At 31.9% G+C, this 24,261-nt stretch overlaps 1 protein-coding gene across 2 annotated transcripts in view; it reads left to right on the plus strand.

The window, feature by feature from the left end:
• Positions 1–1,583: 1,583 nt before the first annotated feature.
• Positions 1,584–24,261, plus strand: part of LOC142333443 (NAD(P) transhydrogenase, mitochondrial-like) — a 105,590-nt gene continuing 82,912 nt past the window's right edge. For both annotated transcript variants that reach the window (XM_075380545.1, XM_075380548.1), the window contains exons 1-2: positions 1,584–1,782; positions 5,425–5,631. In XM_075380545.1, coding sequence (XP_075236660.1) covers positions 5,444–5,631 — 188 coding nt within the window. In that variant the 5' untranslated portion in view covers positions 1,584–1,782; positions 5,425–5,443. The remainder of the gene's footprint in view (positions 1,783–5,424; positions 5,632–24,261) is intronic.

A 24,261-nucleotide genomic window follows, 5' to 3' on the forward strand; every position in this document is an offset into this window, starting at 1 on the left:
GAATATTTAAGAGAAATTAAGTGATTTTGTGAAGAGAGTAAGACAATTTACCATCTAGATGAAACTTGGGTTAATGTGGGACATATATAGGAAAAGGATAAAGAGTGCAAAAAACACTTTCATGAAAGGTTTTACAACTGGGTTGAAAACCCCAGCTGGAAAATGATTAATAATAATGCACGTTGGATGTGAAAATGAATTTTTGAACAGTGTTTATGGATATTCTAGATCTTCCCAAGAGTATCACAATGAAATGAATAGTGAAAATTTTAAAACTGGTGGTTTAAAAAAATTGTTGCTGAAGGATCCAACATAGTAAAAAATAATTGCCTGAAAACTAAAAAATTTCCAAAGCTTTTACCCAAAAATCAGAAATTGCAGAATGATTAAAATTGCATATACTGAAGGCATGTAAAACTAGAACTTAGATAAATATATCCATTATCAAGTAGATGAAATTGCAAAATCAAAAAATTATGTCATGTTTCATATTCCTACACATCACTGCAATTTTAACCAATAGAATTGATATGGGCACAAATCAAAGGCTGCATTGGAAGTAATAACAACATTAATTTAATTGATACAAAAGATTTGATAGATGTTAATTGAATATATTTAAGTGCATGGAAAAATTACATTCAATTTGTAATTAAAGAAGAAAAAATGCTTGGGAAACGGCAGAAAATTTTCATGAAAATATTATTGAAGAATATGTAGTGATAAATTTGGGAAACAATGACACTAGTTCAACAGACAGTATCTTATCAGCTACTGAAGAAATACATTAAGGAAACAAATATTTTTTTGTTTTACTTGATGAAATTTTAATATAGCCCTCTTACATTTTTTTATATTACTTAATTAAACTTTTTTTTTTAAGGTAAATAAATAATTTTTTCACAATTTTCTAATCTTTTTATTACACATTATTTTTTTCTTCATTTTCATGTTAAAAGTAAAGACAAGTGTTTTTTATCGGATGGATTGCGCTAAATTGAATTAGAATCTTCATACTGTTATGTTTAGGTTTGCGCTTTCGTGAAACAAATTAGTTATATTTTTCAAATGATATGGTTAATGTTCGATATTTTATTGCTAGGATTAGTGCATTTTAAGATATTCTAATATTGCGAAAATATCAGCATTCTTTAAATTTATTAACTGCTTCTTAATTTTAAATAACATTTAAAAATTAACTTTTTGTCTAGTTTTGTAATTTTTTTATGCGCTGAATCAGAATACATTTTCCGTTAAAATTGTTATTTACGATTTGTATTTTAATATTAATATTGGGATTAATTTCGCAAAATTATATAATTATAAGTTTTAATAGGTATAATGTTGTTTTTAAATCACATAAATTTAATTCAACATTATTGCATTTTAATATTGTGCGTGAAACATATTCAGGTATTTAAGATAATAATAGTTTCTTTTTTATTTAGAACTTTGACAAGTCGTTCTGAGAAACAAAATAACATTCTATATCGTAAGTCTCACTTATATCGATATATTAAGAGAATCGATATATTAAGTTAGCATCGGTAACGCTACATTTGTTTGTATGTAGGTGAGAGTGGGAGAGGAAGGGCTGATATTGTTTGTTTACTCCTGTATGTTAGTTAATTTATTTTAGAGTTGTTGATTAGTACTTATATTGTAGTTATGCTGTGACGTCCTTTAAGTTTTTTTTACGCATTTCTGTGATACTCTAAGTAAACTAACTTGCGTTCATTCTGTTAACTTTTTTATTTATTTAAATTTTCAATACACTAACCGGTAAGTATATTTAAATTAAATAACGTTCATTTATTATATTAATTATATTTTTCTTATTATGCTTTTCATTTAAAGAGTGTTAATTCTTTTTAAGCATTATGTTTTACCATATTTATTTCCTGTATTACATTTTTTTGGTTCTCTTGAGTTTTTGTTAATTTGATAGAAAAACGTATTTTTTGTTAAGTACCAAATATGGTAACATAGAACACAATATTGTTTGACCAAATTCATAGCCAAGGAGTTCCTTTAATTACTATGTCCTCTAATTTAATTATTTTGACACTTCTTTGATCGTAAATATGTTGAGAACATTGTTATTATTCGATTTTCTAAGTGGCAATACATTGAAGCTAATAATATCTATAGCCAGGTGGTTGACTCGTTATTAATTCAGCTGAACGTATGAAACCTAGAAATCTTCGAGCTATTAAAAATAGTTGTATTGTTTTCTTCGTTTCCCCCTTGATTTATTTATTTATTTTATATTATAGAATTATATCGCCATTAATATTAAAATTTTAACTTTTGTTATCTTGATCCATAAAAATATAAAGTGGGAGACATTATGGATAGAATTTGTTAAATTTTTTGTAAAGCTGATATTAAAAGAGAATATTGTCGTTTTTAAGTAAAATAATTATTTTACTTTACTTAAAATTTTAATTTTTAATTAAACGTAATCTTAAAATTTTAAATAGTTTTTCTATTTTACAATATATGAATTAATTTTTCTGGTACTGTTTGCATCTGAAATGTTTTTATGAAATTTCTTTACTTTGACCAGATTTAATGAAATATTTTTTAAAATTAATAATTTTATTAATAGTATGTGAAATTATATATTTGGTTACCCTGTTGAATGGTGACATTGCACCCTACGAGTGAGGCATATATTTTAGGATAGTTAGGGAAAGAGGTGTATACATAAAAAATATAGAGCGTTGGAAAAAGTTGGTTCAAGAGGGATGGGGTTTTAAATATATAAAATTAACATTAGCTCTATAGGAATTAAAATTAATTTTTTTCAACATTAAGTTTATGGAAGTCGAAGATCTAACCACAGTGATGTTGGGAGTTACATACAACAGTCCAGATGTGAATTATATAAACATGAGTGAACAAAAATGGATATTAAATGCCACACAATCTAATAGCAGGCAATGCTGTACAAATAAGTAAAATAAATTTTGCATTATATATGCAAAAATTGTATAAAAGTTCTATTATTATACTTAAATTAATTATAATTTCAACTTTAACGCTATACTGAAAATTGAATTACGTTGGTAAATTTCTTTAAAATGGAAAAACTAACCCAACTTAATTAAACCAAACAAAGTTAAAAGTTGAAAAAAATATTTTTATTCAAAATTACAGAATTCATATTCTATTACTGGATATACAATTTTAATGTCTACATATTTTTTTCAAAGGGATCTAAGCCTTTTTATATGATAATTTTATGTCGCACGTAGGTACACAAATGAGCTGCTAAGTGCTCCTTTCTGAAGCCTGTATTGGTGATGTCATGATTTGTATGCTTCCATTCACCCTCTATTTTCTGGGTATTCTCTTCATTAATGAAACGACCTGTTCCTATGTTGCTGTGGTTGTCTTGTGTATGTAGTTAATATTTGAGATCTTGTCAGTGGCTTGTTAATGCTGGCCGGCAATCAATCCATATCTCTGTGGCAGGAGCCACATGTTTTGTGATAGAAGAAGGTATCTCTTATCACATTTGCTGTCTTTCTCTACCGTTCCCATCTTGATCATCAGTTTCCACTGATTTGTCCTTTCCACTGATTTATCCTTCTTTGAACTGCTCATCAAGTGATGTCATACATATTTTACGACAGTATGGATACCGCTCGCCAACAGTACGGTTGTAGAGAATTCTGTTATCTATTGAGGCTTCTCCCATAGCCTGGGTTTGGCTGAGGCTAATGTCTAGCTAGCATATTTTAGAAAGCATATACAGTAGCACTACTTTTTGGGGATCTAATTTGACATTTTCAAACCACTTGTCTTCAGATGCCATTATTTGTTTGAGTTTATGCTCTGAACTACATTTGAATCAACTTAACTTACATTCGTAAAATGACATTTTCTTAAAACAAACAGGACAGTCATCTCTGAGCAGAGGAAATTTTCGTTTCTCAACCGATTTACACAGTTCTCCCTATGTGTTCTCTAATATGTGTTGCCGCTAATTTATAGGTAGTCATCTTTAATAGAACTTTTTTAAAAAAAATTTTTTGTTCTCTTTTAGGATTTGAACTCACAATGTATACTCCCAGAGTCATATACTCCAACCACAGTACCAGCTTGCCTATATTATATACTTAGTGTAATGACCTATCCTTTCTAACACAGTTAGCAAATAAATAAAAATTTTTAAATTATAGGCGAGTGATAAATGTTAATTTGAGATATGCAGACTGATATTTAATATAATATAAATTCTAATGCTTCCGTACATTCGTATTTATGAATTCTCTACATTAGCTGAAAAAGTAATAACATTTTTAAAAAATAGTAATTTATTTCTGAAAAATAATATACCATTGTATAAAGCTAAACACAAGTGTATATTACTTTTTTTTATAGACCTAATAGAATTGTAATTAATACAAAAGGACTTTGTTTTGGTTTTGGTGCTATTTTTTATAAATTGCCTTATTATTGGAAGTATTTTCTATTTTAATGTATCTACTATTAAACTCGATTATTTCCTTTTATAAGAACATTATTGTTGAGTTTTTATGATACTAATAAGATAAGATTTTATGTATGCTTGTGAACCGTATACTTAAGCACGTACTCAGACTTTTATCGCTACTGCCTAATAAGTAGTTTTATTTTTTCTATACAAATTTTATTTGATTATTACTTTCATAATTGTTACATAACTATTATTTCATGTATAATGTATTAACAGTGATTAAATCCATTTATTGGTTTTTATATTAATTTAGTAATATTTGCTGATCAAGATTTTCCTACAGTTTTCTTTGATTCTTTTGACAAATGTTGGAATATTTACTACCGAGCATGAAGTAGAATTATCTACCTGTTTCTTATGTAATATAATAAATAACTTTGTTTTGATCTGGATAAAATATTATTTATATAATTTACTACATTGTTTGTAATGTAAATATAAAAAAAAAATTGTATTTTATGCCGCTATAACGCTTTACTGATCTCCACAGTGGAACAGTGGCATCTTGACCTTTCACCTGGAGGTCCTGTGTTCAAATCCTGGTCAGCTATGGCATTTTTCAGACACTACAAAATTCCATTTAACGTATTCCACATATAAGCTTAAAGGCTTCTGTGTAATTTCATCGACCAGAATAAATAAATAATACTGGCTGCTTTATAATAACCTTGAGTTAGATGTAAATTATACTTTATTAAATGAATATAAGTATGTTTTTTATAATTATCATATAAATTATTATACATGATGATATATATCATGTATAATAATAGTGTATTATTATACACGATTTATATCGTGTATAATAACAGATGATTATTATACATTTGGTTTGTATTTAAGATTATGACATTATTATTTATACTCTAGTTAGCCGAAATAATAAACAAGAATTTCTTATTGTTGTGTTTTAACAGGTGTCTGTGATTATTAGTGATGATACGTGTTAAAGAAGTACTTCGTCATAACAGCTCGTTGAAGCAGATAATTATTAAAAGGAATTTTTCAATTAATAACATTTCATTACAAAAGTCTATTGATACTAAAGAAGTAAAACCTGTTGGTCGGCCGTATAAATATTTGACTGTTGGTGTACCAAAAGAAAGCTGGCAGAATGAAAGGAGGTATTTGTTGTTTTATTAAATGATAATTCTAAATCGATTGCTGAATATACCTTGGGTTCTTACTTTTTTAAATTAACATTTCACAAACGTATCAAAATCAATTACAGAATTAACGCGCAAGAATATTTATTATGTTCGCTCTATTATACATGTAAAATTAAAAAGAGCGAGTCAGGTGTCAACAAAAAGTTTCTGAGGAGAGATGAAGACCTTGTTTTTATTTTTAAAATCATAAACACAAAAAAAAATTGTGTACGACTCATTAATACATCTTAGTTAATATCTTTAAAGATGTTTTGCTTCAGTATTATGAGGGGCTTTTGTTGCGAAAATAGACAATCTACTTTAATTAGCTAAATTATTAAGTATGATTTTGGATATCGGTTCTTACCTACTGCTAAAGAGGAAAAATTTGAAAACTGTTATAATAATAATGATTTTCAAATTCTATTTACTTTAAGTTATTTTATTTTGAATTTTTTAGTTTTTATTTAAAATTTTATTAGACTTACCTTCTGTATGAAAAACATTGCTCACAAAAATCGTGAAGACAAGAAATCTACATTTTAATAAAATAAAAAAAGGAGTACAGAGAAATTGTGACAGAACATGCTAATTCTCCCTTTGTAATGTGGAAACATATTTTTATAAAAAACAAAAAAAGGAATAAAAAAAATAACAGAAAGAAACTGTGCTTGGCAGTACTGTGCGATGATATCACAAATAAATTAAAAATATTCTCATATCATTTATATTGTCAATGTATTCTTTGTTACGAAACTTTTCCATTACGGTATTTACAGAAAAACATAAGCAGAAGTATACAGAATTACCTCGACAAAATAAAAAAGTAATATCATAATTGTTCTATAAAATAAGACTTTAATTTATTTCAAATAAATGCTTATTTTTATTGACTCTTAAAAAAAGCACGACCATCTATGAGCAACTTAATTTGTAGTTTCCAAATGATTCATCAGTGATTTTATTTTGTAGCCTCAAGTAGTTGGGTTCTGTTTGACGATTAATAAAATAATAAATCTATTTATATAAGTGATAGATACGCTAGTTTTTTCTGATATATGTTTCTTTCTACCTTCTATTTCATTTCATAAACTCAAAGCTTTTGTATGGGAATATGGAATAAAAATATTACATTGTATGGAAAACTGCCCGTTCGGCATATAAATGTGATGCTCTTTCATATGAAACCTGGAATCTACTTTGTAGGTCAACAAAATTTATTTTTATTGATAAATTAACTAAGTAAATTTGAGATATTTTCCTATGTCAAAAGTTTCTTACTTTTTCCTCAACTTTTATGACCGCGCAGTATCACTTTAGTCACTTCATTATCCGAGTCTGATGGGACCGTTCTGGCCTTCCAGTCTTCCCACTACTTTTTCTTACTTTATTGTAACTAAAAATAAATGTAACGAAAGTAAATAGTATACAAATTACATTATAATTATATATTATATTAGAGTGACGTTACAGCTTGAAATTTTGTTTTTACCCATCAAAATTTATTTATTTCAACTGTTTTTGTTAATTACATGCAGCACAGTTCCTCAAATTCATAATGTTCACCGATGTGGATCGGTTTAAGATAGGATTAAAATATTAGTAACAGTAAATAGTATAAATTAATGTCAATCACCAGCCTGTATTTGTTAAGAAACAATTCTCTTTAAACGCTAGCATATGTATGCACCTAGGATTTGATTTTCTATTACAATGTTTTGGATGATTAGTTAAATATAATCCCTTTCACTGTTGACTGTTAAATATTTGATTTCAGAATTATAATTCTAGCATTATCTATTTTCGTTTCTATTGATGATGGAAATGTGCGTGCATCTACTTTTCATTTACATATCGAATCGAGCATAGAAGTAATTCTATAGGTATGAATTGTACAATAGTTTTACAGAACTAAATATTATTTATTTATACGTTTACAGTAATTTATATCAGCGGTAGTGACTTACTAAATAGTTATTATTATCTAATTTAATAGCCGATTTTTATCTAAGGTTATATCTGCCGCTGTATTGATCGTAATGTGATTATTATGTTTTAAACAAGATTCAATTGAATTTTTAATATTTAAAACGATTACTAAGGTTTTGTATTTAGTATTTATATCTAATTCTTTGTGTTCTTCTGTTTTGGATATTTATTCAGTTTGCAGCCGTGTTTATCACTTCTCGGAAAATAATCTCTTCTTATTCCTCTCTTTTGTATGTGGCCCCGCCTTCTGTCGCCGGATACATCTACTTATTGTAAACACATATTTCCTTCAAAAGAAAACGTGTACTCTTTTATAATCGATAATTATTCGTGGATAGGAATCAAGAAATGATATAACGGTTACGAACGTGACGGTCGACATCAAATGTTATGTAGACTCCCCGCTCGGCACCTGCTTTTGATTAATTAACTCTAAAGTAGCTGTTTTATTCTTTGACCTGATGAAGTCACGGGTAAAATGAGACTGCACGATTAGCATTGTACGTGAACAAAAATAGTTTTTCTTAGCCGGTCATTTCGTATTAGATAAACATTCTTCAGAAATAGAATGGTAAAATCGGTTATTTATAACTTGCACTATAGAAAAAAAACATAATGATAGATTACATAATCGGGACCCTGCTGCGCGTGTAAAAGATGAACTGTAATCTATAGTTAATGAGGTCATTATCATTTGTGTCTGTGTTATTTATGTATATAAATAGACACAGTAGTTATCAGTGGTGTGATTCCCTCTTTTACATAAAATAAATCAATTTTTTTATTATAATTTTTGGCGATGATAATTTAGTGGTCAAATTTTGTTACTTTCTCGTGATGACCAGAATATCCGATTAATTTTTTTTTGTTGTTATTCTAGTATTTATCTTAAATTATGTCATGGTAAAGCACTATATATTTTATACTATAATTATTTGTCGAGTTCATTGAATTTATTATCGGGTCTACCGATAACATTATTAATTATCGTAAACTATTCTGTTTTATTATTAATTTATTTTTACGACCTTAAAGACACTTAATTTATGTCAGTTATTTAAGACCCCCCATGATTTTCTTTCCTCTATATGTATTTTTTCATAAATTCTAACGAATGAACAACCGAAAGGTTTATTATTGTTCAAAAGGACACTACCAAGTATTACTTGGTGGTGGTGAAAAGAAAATGCTTTTAACCGTTTCAAAGTATTGAAAATTAGGCGAGTAATATTTAATCCAAATCGATGCAAAAATCTCATTTGCTACAAGATCAAAAATCATTTTGTTTCACTTTCAAGCACACCGATCGATTACTAAGCTTGATCTCAAAAGGCACAGATATGATTACAAGTCAGATCTTTCACTTGGGAGGAGGGAAACTCCAGAATTCAAATTAATTTTGTATCGAAGCTTCTCCTGTTTTAGGAAAAGGTATCTAACAGTTTCATTTGGACGTTAACGTAATCTTTGCGCCAGGGAATCGATTTTCTCTATAGAGTCCCGTTGTTTTTAAATGATAACTGAACATATTATCTTCGGTCGGGATAATTTTCCTAAGTTTTAGTGTATTTAATCTTACTAAGTAATGAAACAAATCTTTAAACGGTTTCTGAATTAGAAACTAAATTTTTATTACGGTTTTGGTTTCTTGGCATTCACACAATCTATCAGAAACATACCGCTTAAATGTTGTATTAGTTAAGACAGATCTGATTGAATGCCAATTTTCACCATTTATGGCCAGAATTCCAGCCCTCTTGTTACGCAAACGCTTGATGTGCTTTCATAAAACACTGGAAGATTGTGAGTGGTGAATCGTAAACGTCCGGTTCAGAAGAGATATTTTGATTAGGAGATACAATCCTAATACCACTTAACCCTTTTAGTGATGATTTTCAAGAGAAATTCCTAATTATTATAAATGTTATGCTCAGAAGAATCAAAATAAGTATTCCTTAAAACGTTTCAGAATTCTATTTAAAAGGAACATATCTATCAAAGTTTCAAATTCTAAGCTTTTCTGGTTGCAGTACCCTTTTTCAATCGCTCTTAATTTAATTTCTTAGGGGTAGTTAAAATAATTTTGGCTTTCTTTTATATGTAACTGCAAGTATATGTTCTAGCAATTATTGCTAGTGGTAGAGGGTTAGTTAGCGATGAATTAATCGACGAGGGTTTTCTGCGTGTTTATGCAAGTAATTTATTTAAATGACGAATCAGTATGTAGAGATATATTTATATATTGGATTATTAACGGTTATATAATGGATTTAGTTATCAGAAATCGTTAAACAGATAATATTAGAAATTGTAGACGAGCTGACGACACAATTAAATAAAATCCACTAAGCGTCGATCTCAAATAATCAAACGATATCGTAGTTAAATCTTGATCGCAGCAACATTACAAAGTACAAAATTAATAAATAAAAAAAGGAAACTGTTATAGTTCATATTAACGCGTGAAAATAATAGGATCGGTAGACAATAAAGTAACAATTTTTTTTTTTTGTCTTCAGTCATTTGACTGGTTTGATGCAGCTCTCCAAGATTCCCTATCTAGTGCTAGTCGTTTCATTTCAGTATACACTCTACATCCTACATCCCTAACAATTTGTTTTACATATTCCAAACGTGGCCTGCCTACACAATTTTTCCCTTCTACCTGTCCTTCCAATGTTAAAGCGACTATTCCAGGATGGCTTAGTATGTGGCCTATAAGTCTGTCTCTTGTTATAACTATATTTTTCCAAATGCTTCTTTCTTCATCTATTTGCCGCAATACCTCTTCATTTGTCACTTTATCCACCCATCTGATTTTTAACATTGTCCTATAGCACCGCATTTCAAAAGCTTCTAATCTTTTCTTCTCGGATACTCCGATCGTCCAAGTTTCACTTCCATATAAAGCGACGCTCCAACCATACACTTTCAAAAATCTTTTCCTGACATTTAAATTAATTTTTGATGTAAACAAATTATATTTCTTACCGAAGGTTCGTTTCGCTTGTGCTATTCGGCATCTTATATCGCTCCTGCTTCGTCCATCTTTAGTAATTCTACTTCCTAAATAACAAAATTCTTCTACCTCCGTAATCTTTTCTCCTCCTATTTTCACATTCAGCGGTCCATCTTTGTTATTTCTACTACATTTCATTACTTTTGTTTTGTTCTTGTTTATTTTCACGCGATAGTTCTTGCGTAGGACTTCATCTATGCCGTTCATTGTTTCAGTAACAATTAAAGTTTTAATCGCTAAATTTTACGTTTAAACAAGTACATATAAAGTCAGGTTTACACAAATTAGTGGAGTTAGAAAATCTGTAAATAGATTAAATGTTTTTGTAAAAGATTTTTAATTTAATCGATCGGAAAACCGATCTAATTTAACTCGAAAAATAGTTCGTCTGATAAAAATGAATACGTAAATATATATATTAAGTGTACCGGGACGTATTCGCCGAACTTTAGGAACCTATTCGGGACACCAAAACGAGTAAAATAGTTCATATTGACGTAAGCGCCCTATTTTGCTTCCTTTTCCTTCTGGACGCCATTTTGTGATTTTCAACAAAAATAATATTTCTCGGGAACGGGTCTAACCTTCTTTAATTAAATTTGGCAAATCTAAGACTAGCGTCATAAAAAAAAATTGAAAACGTCACTTCAAAACCGCGGCCATCGTAATCTTTTAATCTTCAATAGCTTTGTAATTATTTGTTCGATAAAATTTTTAATTATTACAAAATTTATTAAGCGTTTTATTTTGAATAAAATGACACCTCATTTGTAAAAATTCGTCGACAAACAATCGAGTTATTGCTGCAGATAATTAAGCAGTAGCCTCGCGCAACGTAATGCGAACCGATGATTTTTATTAATTTACCATTATTATTTGTTATTAATAATTATTATTACATTTAGTGGAGGAAATAATAACAAGGAAAAAATTAAAATTGTATAAACGGAATAATCCCGATTTTATTTTAGCAGACGTTAAACAACATTCGTGAATTTAAATTGTTGGAAACGTCAAAATTTTTAATTTATTGATATCGGCTCTGGCAATCCAATATAGGCAGTTCTCGCATTAAAAATTATTATTCGACGATAAGTAAAAAATTTGAAATGTAATAATGGCGGATCCAAGGGTAGATACTTTAATCCCGTATCGTTTTATCGGTGCAGAAAACGATGTGCACTCAAGTTTGATCGTCCGTCAGATTTCGAAAGAAATTCTATCACCTTTCACATTTTATGCTGCGTTTCACGATATTAATTCTAAAGAAAAATTATTGCTGCGAGAACGATAAAGTATACCTTTTTTTAGCTTTCTGTTGCGTACCGCCACTTTCATCACTTAAAAATCCACCTTACCGATGACATTAAAATTTTTTGTTAACCAGCCCGTTCTTTACTTTATCGCCTACGAAATTTCAGCCGTTTCTTTAACAATTTTTTAGTTATTTCATTTGTGAAATAAAATGACCGTCGGATCTGTACGACAAACAAACGCGTGTCAAGGTTTTGTTCCCTTCATCGTCATTTTAAATCGATTAATACGATGTTATTTAAATACGTATTTTATTTACTAATATTTCATCGCCTTGTGAGGCGACTGAAGGGGGAAAACACTATTGTCTTCAAAGCTCGCAGGGAACTTTGTCGTTCAACCAGCAGCAGTATCGCCGGTGTGACTCATCGTAATAATATTTACTAGCCTGTTATGCGAATAATATAATATTATCTCATAATTAGTCGTTTTTGAACTTACGATTACGGTATAAATCATTAGAACCCACTTCTAGTTATTATACATTTTTATTATTCGTTTATTTTATATCAGAATTACGTAAAGCGATTAGAAATTTTACTGAAATAAATTAAAGGATGATTATATTCGTGCCGATAGATAAGAAAACTTATCTTTTATGCGTTTAATTTTTCAATCGTGGCATCGTTGGAATGTAAGATAATTTATGTATAAATAAATTAAATTTCAACCTTACCAACGCAATTCGTCTGAGTTTTTCGAGTACTTTCGGTAATTCGGCCATCATCAGGAAACTTTTTCCTTCTACAAGGTGTCCCATATAAAACGCAACCCAACCTTATATTGGTAGGTATTGAAATAATAAAAAGGCATGTGTAAATGTAAATGTAATTATTATTATTACCCTACATTTAGAGTAAATTTGGAAGTGGCCGCCATCTTCTTGAATACAAGCTTCAATTCTTTTTACAGCGTTTCTTGCAACTTTGTTTGTGGCCGGATATTTAATACAGCTTGTTCAATATTGACTTTCAATCGTTCAAGTGTTCGCGGTTTGTCGCTGTAGGCTTTTTCTTTGAGGTAACCCCGTAGAAAAAAATTCCGCCGCAGTCAAATCTGGAGATCTTGGTGGCCACAAACCTCGACCGATAACACGATTACCGAAGAATTCCTCGACGAAATCAGAAGTTGAACCTGCGTAGTGCGATGTCGCACCTTCATATTGTAGCCGGCAGTGTCTGTCTTCCTCTTCCAAGAGTGCGATGAACCGAAATAAAATATCCTGATACCGTTCTGCATTAATGGTGTACTCGAAAAAAATAGGACCGATTATTTTCTTCCGCGATATTGCGCACCACACGTCCGACTTCAGCGGGTGTAATTGTTTTTCGTGATAAACGTGGGGATTTTCAGCGCTCCAAATTCTACTGTTTTGACTGTTTACGTAGCCGTCCAAATGAAACCGCGCTTCATCTGTGAAAAATAACGAATCCGTAACGTTAATTCCCTCGCGCAGAAATCGACGGAACCGTTGACAATATTGTAGCCGTTTTTGTTTGTCGGGCTCAAGAAGTCGATGAACCGTTTGAATGCGATAAGGTCGTAATTGTAATTGTTTGGTCGGCCGATGAACTTTAGACAAATTAATTTCAGCAGACAAACGTCTGATCGATTTATTTGGCGAGGCGAGTAATCGATCTTTGATTTCAGTGACTGTGAACGTCAGGTAGGTAAAAGATAACAAAAAATGTACCGTTAAATAGGAAAGAAAAAATAGGAAATTTTCTAACCCCGACAAAAAACGTTGACGGTCGTCGATTTGAAATAGCAATGAAGGTAAGGAGTGTCGTCTACTATTTTCTACTTTGTATAGATCCAAATATAATATCGTTTTGCACATCAAATAACGATTCAAAAACGGTTAGAGATACCGATCTGAAATCTCACAAGTAACAAAAATAATTGAACGGGTTAGATCGTGTAAAACATTTTTACTTTAAGTTTTTTTTTTTTGTCTTCAGTCATTTGACTGGTTTGATACAGCTCTCCAAGATTCCCTATCTAGTGCTAGTCGTTTCATTTCAGTATACCCTCTACATCCTACATCTCTAACGATTTGTTTTTACATATTCCAAACGTTAACTGCCTGCACAATTTTTTCCTTCTACCTGTCCCTCCAATATTAAAGCGACTATTCCAGGATGCCTTAATATGTGGCCTATAAGTCTGTCTCTTTTTTTAGCTATATTTTTCTAAATGCTTCTTTCTTCATCTATCAACCGCAACACCTGTTCACTTGTCACTTTATCCACCCATCTGATTTTTAACATTCTCCTATAGCACCACATTTCAATAGCTTCTAATCTTAGCTACTTTAGTTGCTAAAAAAACTGCTTTTGAATCAGGTATATCGCTTCTTGTATGCCAAATATTGTATTGATTGCATGGAATCTTATAAGATTCCAGTAGTAATCTATCATATATTATTAAAAAACAATTTCATTGAATTTTCCACTCGGTTATCTTTATTTTATGTGATGGTTGTCTTCAATGAGTATTTGACTCCCCATCAACCTTAAACCACTAGCACAATCATTGGCACTGGGTATGAGTTAAATACTGAACACAGTTACCTCGTCTCATTTGATGATGTACCTTTGTATATGTTTTGCTTGGTTTGACACATAATTTTATGTTGATTGTGGTTACCTAAATTAGCCTTATAAAAAAGTGCAAAAATATTCCTGATAAAATACTACAATATTACCTGCGTAAAAATACTTTTTTTATTTTTTATAGTTTGATATCTGTAGTTAAATAAATTATTCTGGTAATGCTATTATAATCTACTCTTAGATTATAATGAAATTACTATTTAGGTATTACACATTATTTAAATATTTTACATCATGCATTTTGAATAATTTAAATTAAATTTATCACTTCTCTGACTCTGTTGTGTTGAAAATTTACTTGATCATTATTTTATTTTATTGCTGTTTTTTTTATTGTAAATTTGTTAGAATGAGACAGATTTAAATTTTGCATGGTTGATTTCTAAAGTAGTCATGTTTTGAGTAAAAAAATATCTTTAAATATTATATGCCACTAAGGTAGTAATTTAATTATCCAACACTAGTTTATAATAGTATCAGATAATTTATTTTATTTCAATGACTGAGAGAGTAAATAATTGTCTTTATAACTTTAAAAATGAATTATTTTTTATTAATTTGTCGCATTAAAAAAAAACTTCTGAAGAAGGATAAATTTTCATAAAAGTCCTTGACAACGACAAAAGGAAAAACATTTCACGTTTCCTATTATGGTTGATAAAATAATATTTTGTAAATGTGTTTTTTTTTGTCTTCAGTCATTTGACTGGTTTGATGCAGCTCTCCAAGATTCCCTATCTAGTGCTAGTCGTTTCATTTCAGTATACCCTCTACATCCTACATCCCTAACAATTTGTTTTACATATTCCAAACGTGGCCTGCCTACACAATTTTTCCCTTTTACCTGTCCTTCCAATATTAAAGCGACTATTCCAGGATGGCTTAGTATGTGGCCTATAAGTATGTCTCTTCTTTTAACTATATTTTTCCAAACGCTTCTTTCTTCATCTATTTGCCGTAATACCTCTTCATTTGTCACTTTATCCACCGATCTGATTTTTAACATTCTCCTATAGCACCACATTTCAAAAGCTTCTAATCTTTTCTTCTCAGATACTCCGATCGTCCAAGTTTCACTATAAAGGGACACTCCAAACATATACTTTCAAAAATCTTTTTCTGACATTTAAATTAATTTTTGATGTAAACAAATTATATTTCTTACTGAAGGCTCGTTTCGATTGTGCTATTCGGCATTTTATATCGCTCCTGCTTCGTCCATCTTTAGTAATTCTACTTCCCAAATAACAAAATTCTTCTACCTCCATAATCTTTTCTCCTCCTATTTTCACATTCACTGGTCCATCTTTGTTATTTCTACTACATTTCATGACTTTTGTTTTGTTCTTGTTTATTTTCACGCGATAGTTCTTGCTTAGGACTTCATCTACGCCGTTCATTGTTTCTTCTAAATCCTTTTTACTCTCGGCTAGAATTACTATATCATCAGCAAATGGTAGCATCTTTATCTTTTCACCTTGTACTGTTACTCCGAATCTAAATTGTTCTTTAACATCATTAACCGCTAGTTCCATGTAAAGATTAAAAAGTAACGGGGATAGGGAACATCCTTGTCGGACTCCCTTTCTTATTACGGCTTCTTTCTTATGTTCTTCAATTGTTACTGTTGCTGTTTGGTTCCTGTACATGTTAGTAATTGTTCTTCTATCTCTGTATTTGAACCCTAATTTTTTTAAAATGCTGAACATTTTATTCCAGTCTACGTTATCGAATGCCTTTTGTAGGTCTATAAACGCCAAGTATGTCGGTTTGTTGTTCTTTAATCTTCCTTCTACTATTAATCTACTACTACTATTAATCTGAATCTACTAAGTAATCTTAAATTACTTTAAGTAATAAATTAAAAAAAAAATAATAATTTTTAAAGTGACAAACAACTAAGGTCAGGGATACGTAACAGAATTTTTTTAAAAGATGGTAGCTTTTTTACTTCATTTTCTACGAAATAAAGGAAGTATTGTAATCGCGAAAAATTTTTGTTTTCAGATTTCAACAGAAATATTCATTTTCATTAGTTTCGGCCTCACTTTTGTATGTACGTATCTTGCATAACTAGGCTAATAGTTTTTTCGTGTTTCATCGAGCGCATGAGAGAAACGAAATTTTTTCAATAAACTGCATTAGAATCGTTTAAAAGATTAAGATTTTAACTTTAATTTCTTTTTTTTCATGTCGAAATATTCTATTTTAAAGAAAAAGGCCATTTTTGTCTTTAATGCTGTATATTTCCCGATGTATCCAACGTATTGCTACAAATAGATATGGACATTAAACGGTTTTGATCTAGCTTTAATTACAAATTCTGATGTCTTTAATGTAGCGTTGCAGTTTTTGGCTTTTGTTCATTTTGCGCCGAGTTATTGAAATCTTTGAAGATTGAGACTGCAACATGTATCACCACCCGCTGGCTCTCTACTTAACCCCCCAACATCATCATCATAAAAATTAACTTAAAAACAGCAATCGCAATTATTATTTTTAACGGATGGTAAGTTTAAAAATTTTGCGGGCGCTAGAAAATGTTTGATTCTCAATGTGGGCGGTGAGTGAAAAAGTTTGAGATACAACGCGTTAGATTTTTCTTCGATTGAACACACCATATTTTTAAACCGTTCTTTTACGACACAAAAACGCTTCCTCAATTTCACATCATTTGAACATATCGATAATGCTTTTCCAAAAAATGGTTACCCGATTAAAAAAAATGTAAGCCGACTGCATTCGGTCGTTAACATTTTCCTTTACAAATGTTTTCCTCCTTTCAGTATTTCGTACGACAAGAGTCGGTGTAGTGACTTTTAATTTTTTAAATTACTTAAGGTTGAATGTGACAATTTACTATTTGCTCAGTTTTTTTCTCCCGACAACGATTTTTAAATAGATTGTCGGTTTTATTTTTTCTGCCGTTAATTACATCATTAAATGCATCTAATATGCCTAACAAATGCATTATTTATGATTCCATCACTCGCCCGACTCGGGAATTTTTCCAGTTAATCGTGAAATTATTAAGTTATTACGTAGTTGTAGCATATGTTTTTACGATCTTTATTTATTTATTTATCTATCAGTAAAGTACCCGCCCGGTCGAAATCCAGTATACAACACATTATTTCACATCGTAAAAGGGTACATTCATTTTTTTCTTAAGACAATCTGTACTAGTCTTTTTTAAGGCTGCGAGATGTATAGAGCGCTCGAGATAAAAGAGGTACCGCCAATTACCGTTGCTTTTTCTGAGTATAATTGATTTTTCATTGAATTTCACTATACAGTCCCTCTCTGATGAACAAAGTGAAGTGTCGCTTGTCTACTGTGAGTATATCCTAAAGCGTACTTTAGTGGAATTTACATGTTTATATCCGACCGCATTTTCGGGTCGGTGAAGAAAACAATAGGAAGCTACTTCGCTCCTTACTTATCTAGTAAACCTGGCACGGGGAGGATTTTAATATTATTTTTGAGAATAGTCAAAATAAAATCGTTACGATTACAGTACTTAATATACATATAACGTAAAATCGGTCGGAAATAAAATTAGATCACCCACAACGTTTTACTATAATTATGAAGTAGAATATTAAACTTTGATAAAGATGTCGTGCAACTATATATACGAGTTCTGTTCAGAAAATAACCGAACTTATTTTTGTAATGTTTATTATTCATTTTTGCAGATTACTTTTCCATATCCTCTTCAAAGTACTTCCCTTCCCTATTCACAGACTTTTCTCTTGCAGGGGTGTTCCCACTACGCGGAGCAATTGTGAATAGCTTCATTTGAAATGTCTTTAAGGTCCGTGACGTATTTGCTTTAATGTCAACAATAGTCTCAAAACGGCGTCTTTTAATCACTTTTATTTCGGAAATAAGAAGAAATTGCAAGTAATCAATTCTGGCGAGTATTGAGGTTCAGGGAGGACAGTCATCTGATTTTTGGCAAAAGAACTGATTAATTGATAAAGCTGAGTATGCGGGCGCATCGTCGTGGTGAAGGCCGTCAAAACTCTGGTCTCTTTTTGCGATTTTTTCACGTAACCGTTGTAAAACGCCTTGATAGTACGCACGGTTCATTGTTTCATCTTGAGGCAAGAATTCAGAACTCACAATTCCATTAAAATCGAAAAAAAAGGAAGACATCGGATAGAGACTGACATGCTTTCTTGGGGCGTGAAGATTCTTTGCCAATCCATTGTGATGATTGAACGTTTGTCTCGATGTCGTAGCCGTAAACCCGGCTTTCATCTCCCATTATGATCCTTTGCGTGAAGGTTTCATCGTCATCGGCTTGTTCAACAAGTTGCCGACAAACGTCCGCTAGGATGTGTAGTTGACCCCAGTGTAATTATTTTTCCCTTTGAGACCTTCTTTTCGGTAACAAAACATTTTTATTTGTACCACTATTTAACACCGTCTTCGGTTTTTAGAAGGCTTAATATCGCATATCTCTTGTTCGATTGAATCATCCGAAGATGAAGAATCGTCAGGTTCATAGTTGACATCGATCTTACAATTTTTCAAAGCGATATTCTCTCGCGTGAAACTTCAACGATGTCCTCTTGTTCGTTTCTTAAGGCAGTCCTACCTTCAGTCGTAATTAGTTTTTTCGATATAAATAATACGGATAATTTCTCAGCAGTAATTTATTTTATTTTCCAAAAAAGGTTTTTGGCATATTAATATAAAATGTTTAAAAAACTTGCACACCAACACTACATCGGTGAAAATCCATCCGATTGCAACCGGTCGACTGACTAGATGAAACTTCTACTATAACCTTCAAACATCAAGCTTATACGCACATTCAGCAGGTAGGAACATAACAGGGAGAAGAGGTTTCAGTTCGATTTTGCCTCTTAGATATATCAAAAACAAAATTTCACCGGTGTATTCTCACCCTCCGTAGTTTTAAAGAGGTAACTTAGTCCAAAATAATTGCTACGTAATGACGGGTTATCTCAAGCCATGCTGTGCGGCTTTGTGGATCTTAACCGCAGATTAAGTTCATCTTTTAGCTCTACTGATTATCTCAGTAGTGTTGAAAGAAGAATACCTTTCTCAGCGTTATCTGCTGAGGAAAATATTTCACGACGGTTGTATGAATCCTTCAAAAATTAATATAGAAACAGCAAGGTAGATGTACAGACCGGTACTAATTCTGAAGTGTACTTACTTTTTGAGAATGCAAAATGTATACAAAACCAGTATTTTGAAAAAAATTCAGCAGTACCCTTTTAATTTAAAGTATTATACAACGTATTCACTGAATCACAACATTCAAATAACAGTCATTATCGTGGCAATTTTAAAATGATAAAGATAATATTTATCGTCCGTGTTTGCTTATGTACATATGTAAAATGAAGTATCTATAGGTCTGTTCTGAAAATAACCGAACATTTTTAATTACGCGCCAACGGAAGTGCGGTTAGTAGCATTATGTTCCGCAAAACCTTCTCTGTAACCACATGTTCTTGGATTGTCGATATCTCGTTTAGTTTTCGTGTTATTGTTATTTGAGTGCAACGTTTTTAAGTGTTAGTAGCGATTTTTGTAACGTGCGAATTTCGGGAGCAACGATACAAAGAAAAATTTTCCGTGAAACTGGGGGATAAGTTACACAGAAACGTTTCAACTTTTGAAACAAGGTTACGGAGATGATGCTCTGGGTCGTACGCTCTGTTACGAATGGTTTTCAATTTAAAAGCGGCCTCAGACGATTGAAGATGCCCTCGACTAGGAAGGTCTTTTACTTCAACCGATGACATTCGTGTTCATAAAATCGACGATCTGGTGCGTGTATATCGCCGATTGACTGTCAGAGAACTTGCAGAAGAGGCCAGCATTTCGATCGGACCATGCCGTGACGTTTTGATTGAAAACTTGTGCGTGCATCGAGTTGCAGCAAAGTTTGTTCTTCGTCGGATAACCGAACGGCAGAACATCGAGTGGACATTTGTCGGCAACTTGTTGAACAAGCCGATGACGATGAAACCTTCACGCAAAGGATCATAATGGGAGATGAAAGCCGGGTTTACGGCTACGACATCGAGACAAACGTTCAATCGTGACAGTGGATCGGCAAAAGATCTTCACGTCCTAAGAAAATATGTTAGTCTCGATCCGATATCAAAGTGATGCTCACTGTTTTTTTCGATTTTAATGGAATCGTGTATTCTGAATTCTTTCTGAAGATAAAACGGTGAACGTGCGTACTAATAAGGTGTTTTACAACGGTTACGTGAAAAAAAAATCGGAAAAAGAGACCAGAGTTTTGGCGGCGTTCACCACGACGATGCGCCCGTATACTCAGTTTTGTCAATTAATCAGTTCTTTTGCTAAAAATCTAATGACTATCTTCCTTCAACCTCACTACTCGCCAGAATCGACGCGTTGCGATTTTTTTCTTATTTCCGAAATTAAAGTGATGAAAGGACGCCGTTTTTGAGACTGTTGTTGACTTTAAAGCAAATCGTCACAGACCTTAAAGGACAATTCAAATGAAGCTATCCAGGACTGTTCCGCGAAGTGGAAATACCGCTGGAAGAGAAAAGTATGTGAATAGGGGAAGGGAGTACTTTGAACGGGATAAGGAACGTATAAAATTTTTTACTACTTTTCTATGTAACTGCCTTCAATTTGAACAAATTTTTCATAGCGTTTCAGTAGTTTCTTCTTTCCCTCTTTAAGAAATTCCGTTACCACTAGCTTAACCGCGAAGTAACGCCATTTTTCAATTCTTCGTGATCGTCAAACCTTAGTGATTCATGTCACTGTTAAGGTGAAGGAAAATAAAATAAGCGCTTGGAGGTAAGACAGGGCCGTAAGGTGGATGATAAAGATTTTCCATATAACCTATTTCATTCACCTCGCCGTGCGACGGCTTTGTGTGGCCGGGCATTGTCATGCAAAATCAAAATCCTGCGTTTGTTTTTTTTTTTTTAATTTTTATCTTTTCGCAATACAAATTCTGCACTCACAGTAATTTCGCGATTACTGAATTTGACAAGCAAAAGACACCCTTTTCGTCCCCCTCCCCCCCAAAAAAAACAGTAGCCGTAAGTTTCTTTACCGAATATTCTTGTTTGTATTTCTCCGGTCTAGGAAATGATGAATACCGCCGTCGCATCGACTGCCGCTTTGTCTCTACGACATTCGATTAAGCTATCCGGGTTTTATCTCCGATAACGATGAGGTCGAACTATTCACCATCGTAAAGTCGCAAAAATTTATGCGCTACAGGAAGACGTTTTTCCCTTGTGTGTGTCTGTTAATATTTTCGGTACTCATCTGACACTCACTATAGCCTAATTTTTCAGACAAAACTTCTTTTTTTTAAATTTTTTTTTGCTTAACCTCCGGGACCATCGTTAGGTATTGCTTCAAATGAGATGAATGAAGCATCTGTGAAAATTCCATGCCTTATCGGGATTCGAACCCGGGACCTCCGGATGAAAGGGCAAAACTTCATAAATCTGAGGCGGCGATTTTCTTAAATTTTTTCATTAATTTTTTTAATCGATCAGCGACCGGTACGGTACGTTCCTCATTATGAACGTTCGTTCGCTCTTCCCGAAATGGACGGTTCGTTTGTCTTAAGCGTCCTTTATAATATTCGTTCCGTAAACCGTACAAATTTGCCTATGAGTTTCAGCCGCAAGCAAAAATCGGATTACGAATTGTAGCGCTTTTCTTTTTGTTTAATTTTCGGGGCCACCGTTAGGTATCGCTTCAGAGGATGAGATGAATGATTTATAGCTTGTGTGAAAATGTCGTGCTTTCGGGATTCGAACCCGGGACCTGGGGGTGAAAGGTCGAGACGCTACCACTCGCCCCACGGAGGCCGGCACGAATTGTAGCACTAAATAGATAAATATAAACGGACGATTATAAACTACTAACAACAAAACTATTGTTGCTAACAGCTGAGAATTCATTTAAATAAAATACGCAAACGCTTTCTGTTTATATCATGTATATAGACCGCTAATTCAAAACTGATTTTACTCAATACGCCTCGTATTCTTAACGCGAATGATTAAAATCGTTGTATTCTCTTAAACGTTTTCCTTGATTTTTTTTTTGTAAAATGCTTCTTGAAATTTCTAAAACAAACTTTTTTTTTTACATGAAAGGCCAGTGCTTGCTTCTAAGACTTCATCAGATTTATCACAAAGATTGTTCAATATGTTATCGGGTTTATAAGACTAATATGAGCGAGTGTATTTTGAAAAACTCCATCGATTCCGGGACCCTCTAAAAGAAGAAGCTCTTCTCTACGATTGACAGTAGTCTGTGAATTATCGCTAATCGAGTTCAGAGGCGAAATCCACCGGGTTGGTCTAGTGGCTAACGCGTCTTCCCGAATCGGTTGATTTGGAAGTCGATAGTTCCAGCGTTCAAGACCTGGTAAAGTCAGTTATTTTTACAAGGATTTGAATATTAGATTGCGGATAGCGGTGTTCTTCGGTGGTTGGGTTTCAATTAACCACACATCTCAGGAACGGTCGAACTGAGACTGTACTAGACTACACTTCATTTACACTCGTACATATATCATCCTCTGAAGTATTATCTCAAAGGTAATTAGCGGAGGTTAAACAGGAAAAAGAAAGAGTTCAGAGGTGAAGAATTATCACCTCCAAGAATTATTGTATCTTAAATGCGTTGTAATTAATTTACTTTGAATAGTAATCGGTTTAAAACGATGAATGAATTTTGAGTGAGAATGAACAATTTTAAGTAAAAATATTAATTTTATTTTGTATTTTTAATTGAATAATGTTTTTGTCTTATTAAATTAAAGCGTTTATTCATCATCGTTTCCATAAATAAACTTTTCATTTGTACAGCCGTATAATTTATAAATGTTTTTTATCTTCAAGGCAAATAACAGAAATAAGATAATTATAATATTTATAAATAAATAAAACAGACCTCTTGACAGTTGAGTCACACATTTAAACACACGAACGCATAAACACAAATACATATATAAATAATTTTAATAATTAGTATGCAAATATAATGGCATTGTTAAATATTATATCATTGAAATTAAAAAAAAATAAAAACAAAACAAAAAGTAAACCGTTTATAAATAACTAAAGTAACGGTTAAGTAAATACAGTTATCAAAATTAACGGCATGTAATAACCCTCTTTTAATATTATTAAAGAAAACAATTACGATGTACGTAATTGTTTTAGATTAAGAACAATTTAGATTCGGAGTAACAGTACAAGGTGAAAAGATAAAGATGCTTCGATTTGCCGATGATATAGTAATTCTAGCCGAGAGTAAAAGGGATTTAGAAGAAACAATGAACGGCATAGATGAAGTCCTACGCAAGAACTACCGCGTGAAAATAAACAAGAAGAAAACAAAAGTAATGAAATGTAGTAGAAATAACAAAGATGGACCACTGAATGTGAAAATACGAAGAGAAAAGATTATGGAGGTAGAAGAATTTTGTTATTTGGGAAGTAGAATTACTAAAGATGGACGAAGCAGGAACGATATAAAATGCCGAATAGCACAGGAAAAACGAGCCTTCAGTCAGAAATGTAATTTGTTTACATCAAAAATTAATTTAAATGTCAGAAAAAGATTTTTAAAGTATATGTTTGGAGCGTCGCTTTATATGGT

This window comes from Lycorma delicatula, chromosome 12, assembly GCF_047948215.1.
Source record: "Lycorma delicatula isolate Av1 chromosome 12, ASM4794821v1, whole genome shotgun sequence".
NCBI lineage: Eukaryota > Metazoa > Arthropoda > Insecta > Hemiptera > Fulgoridae > Lycorma > Lycorma delicatula.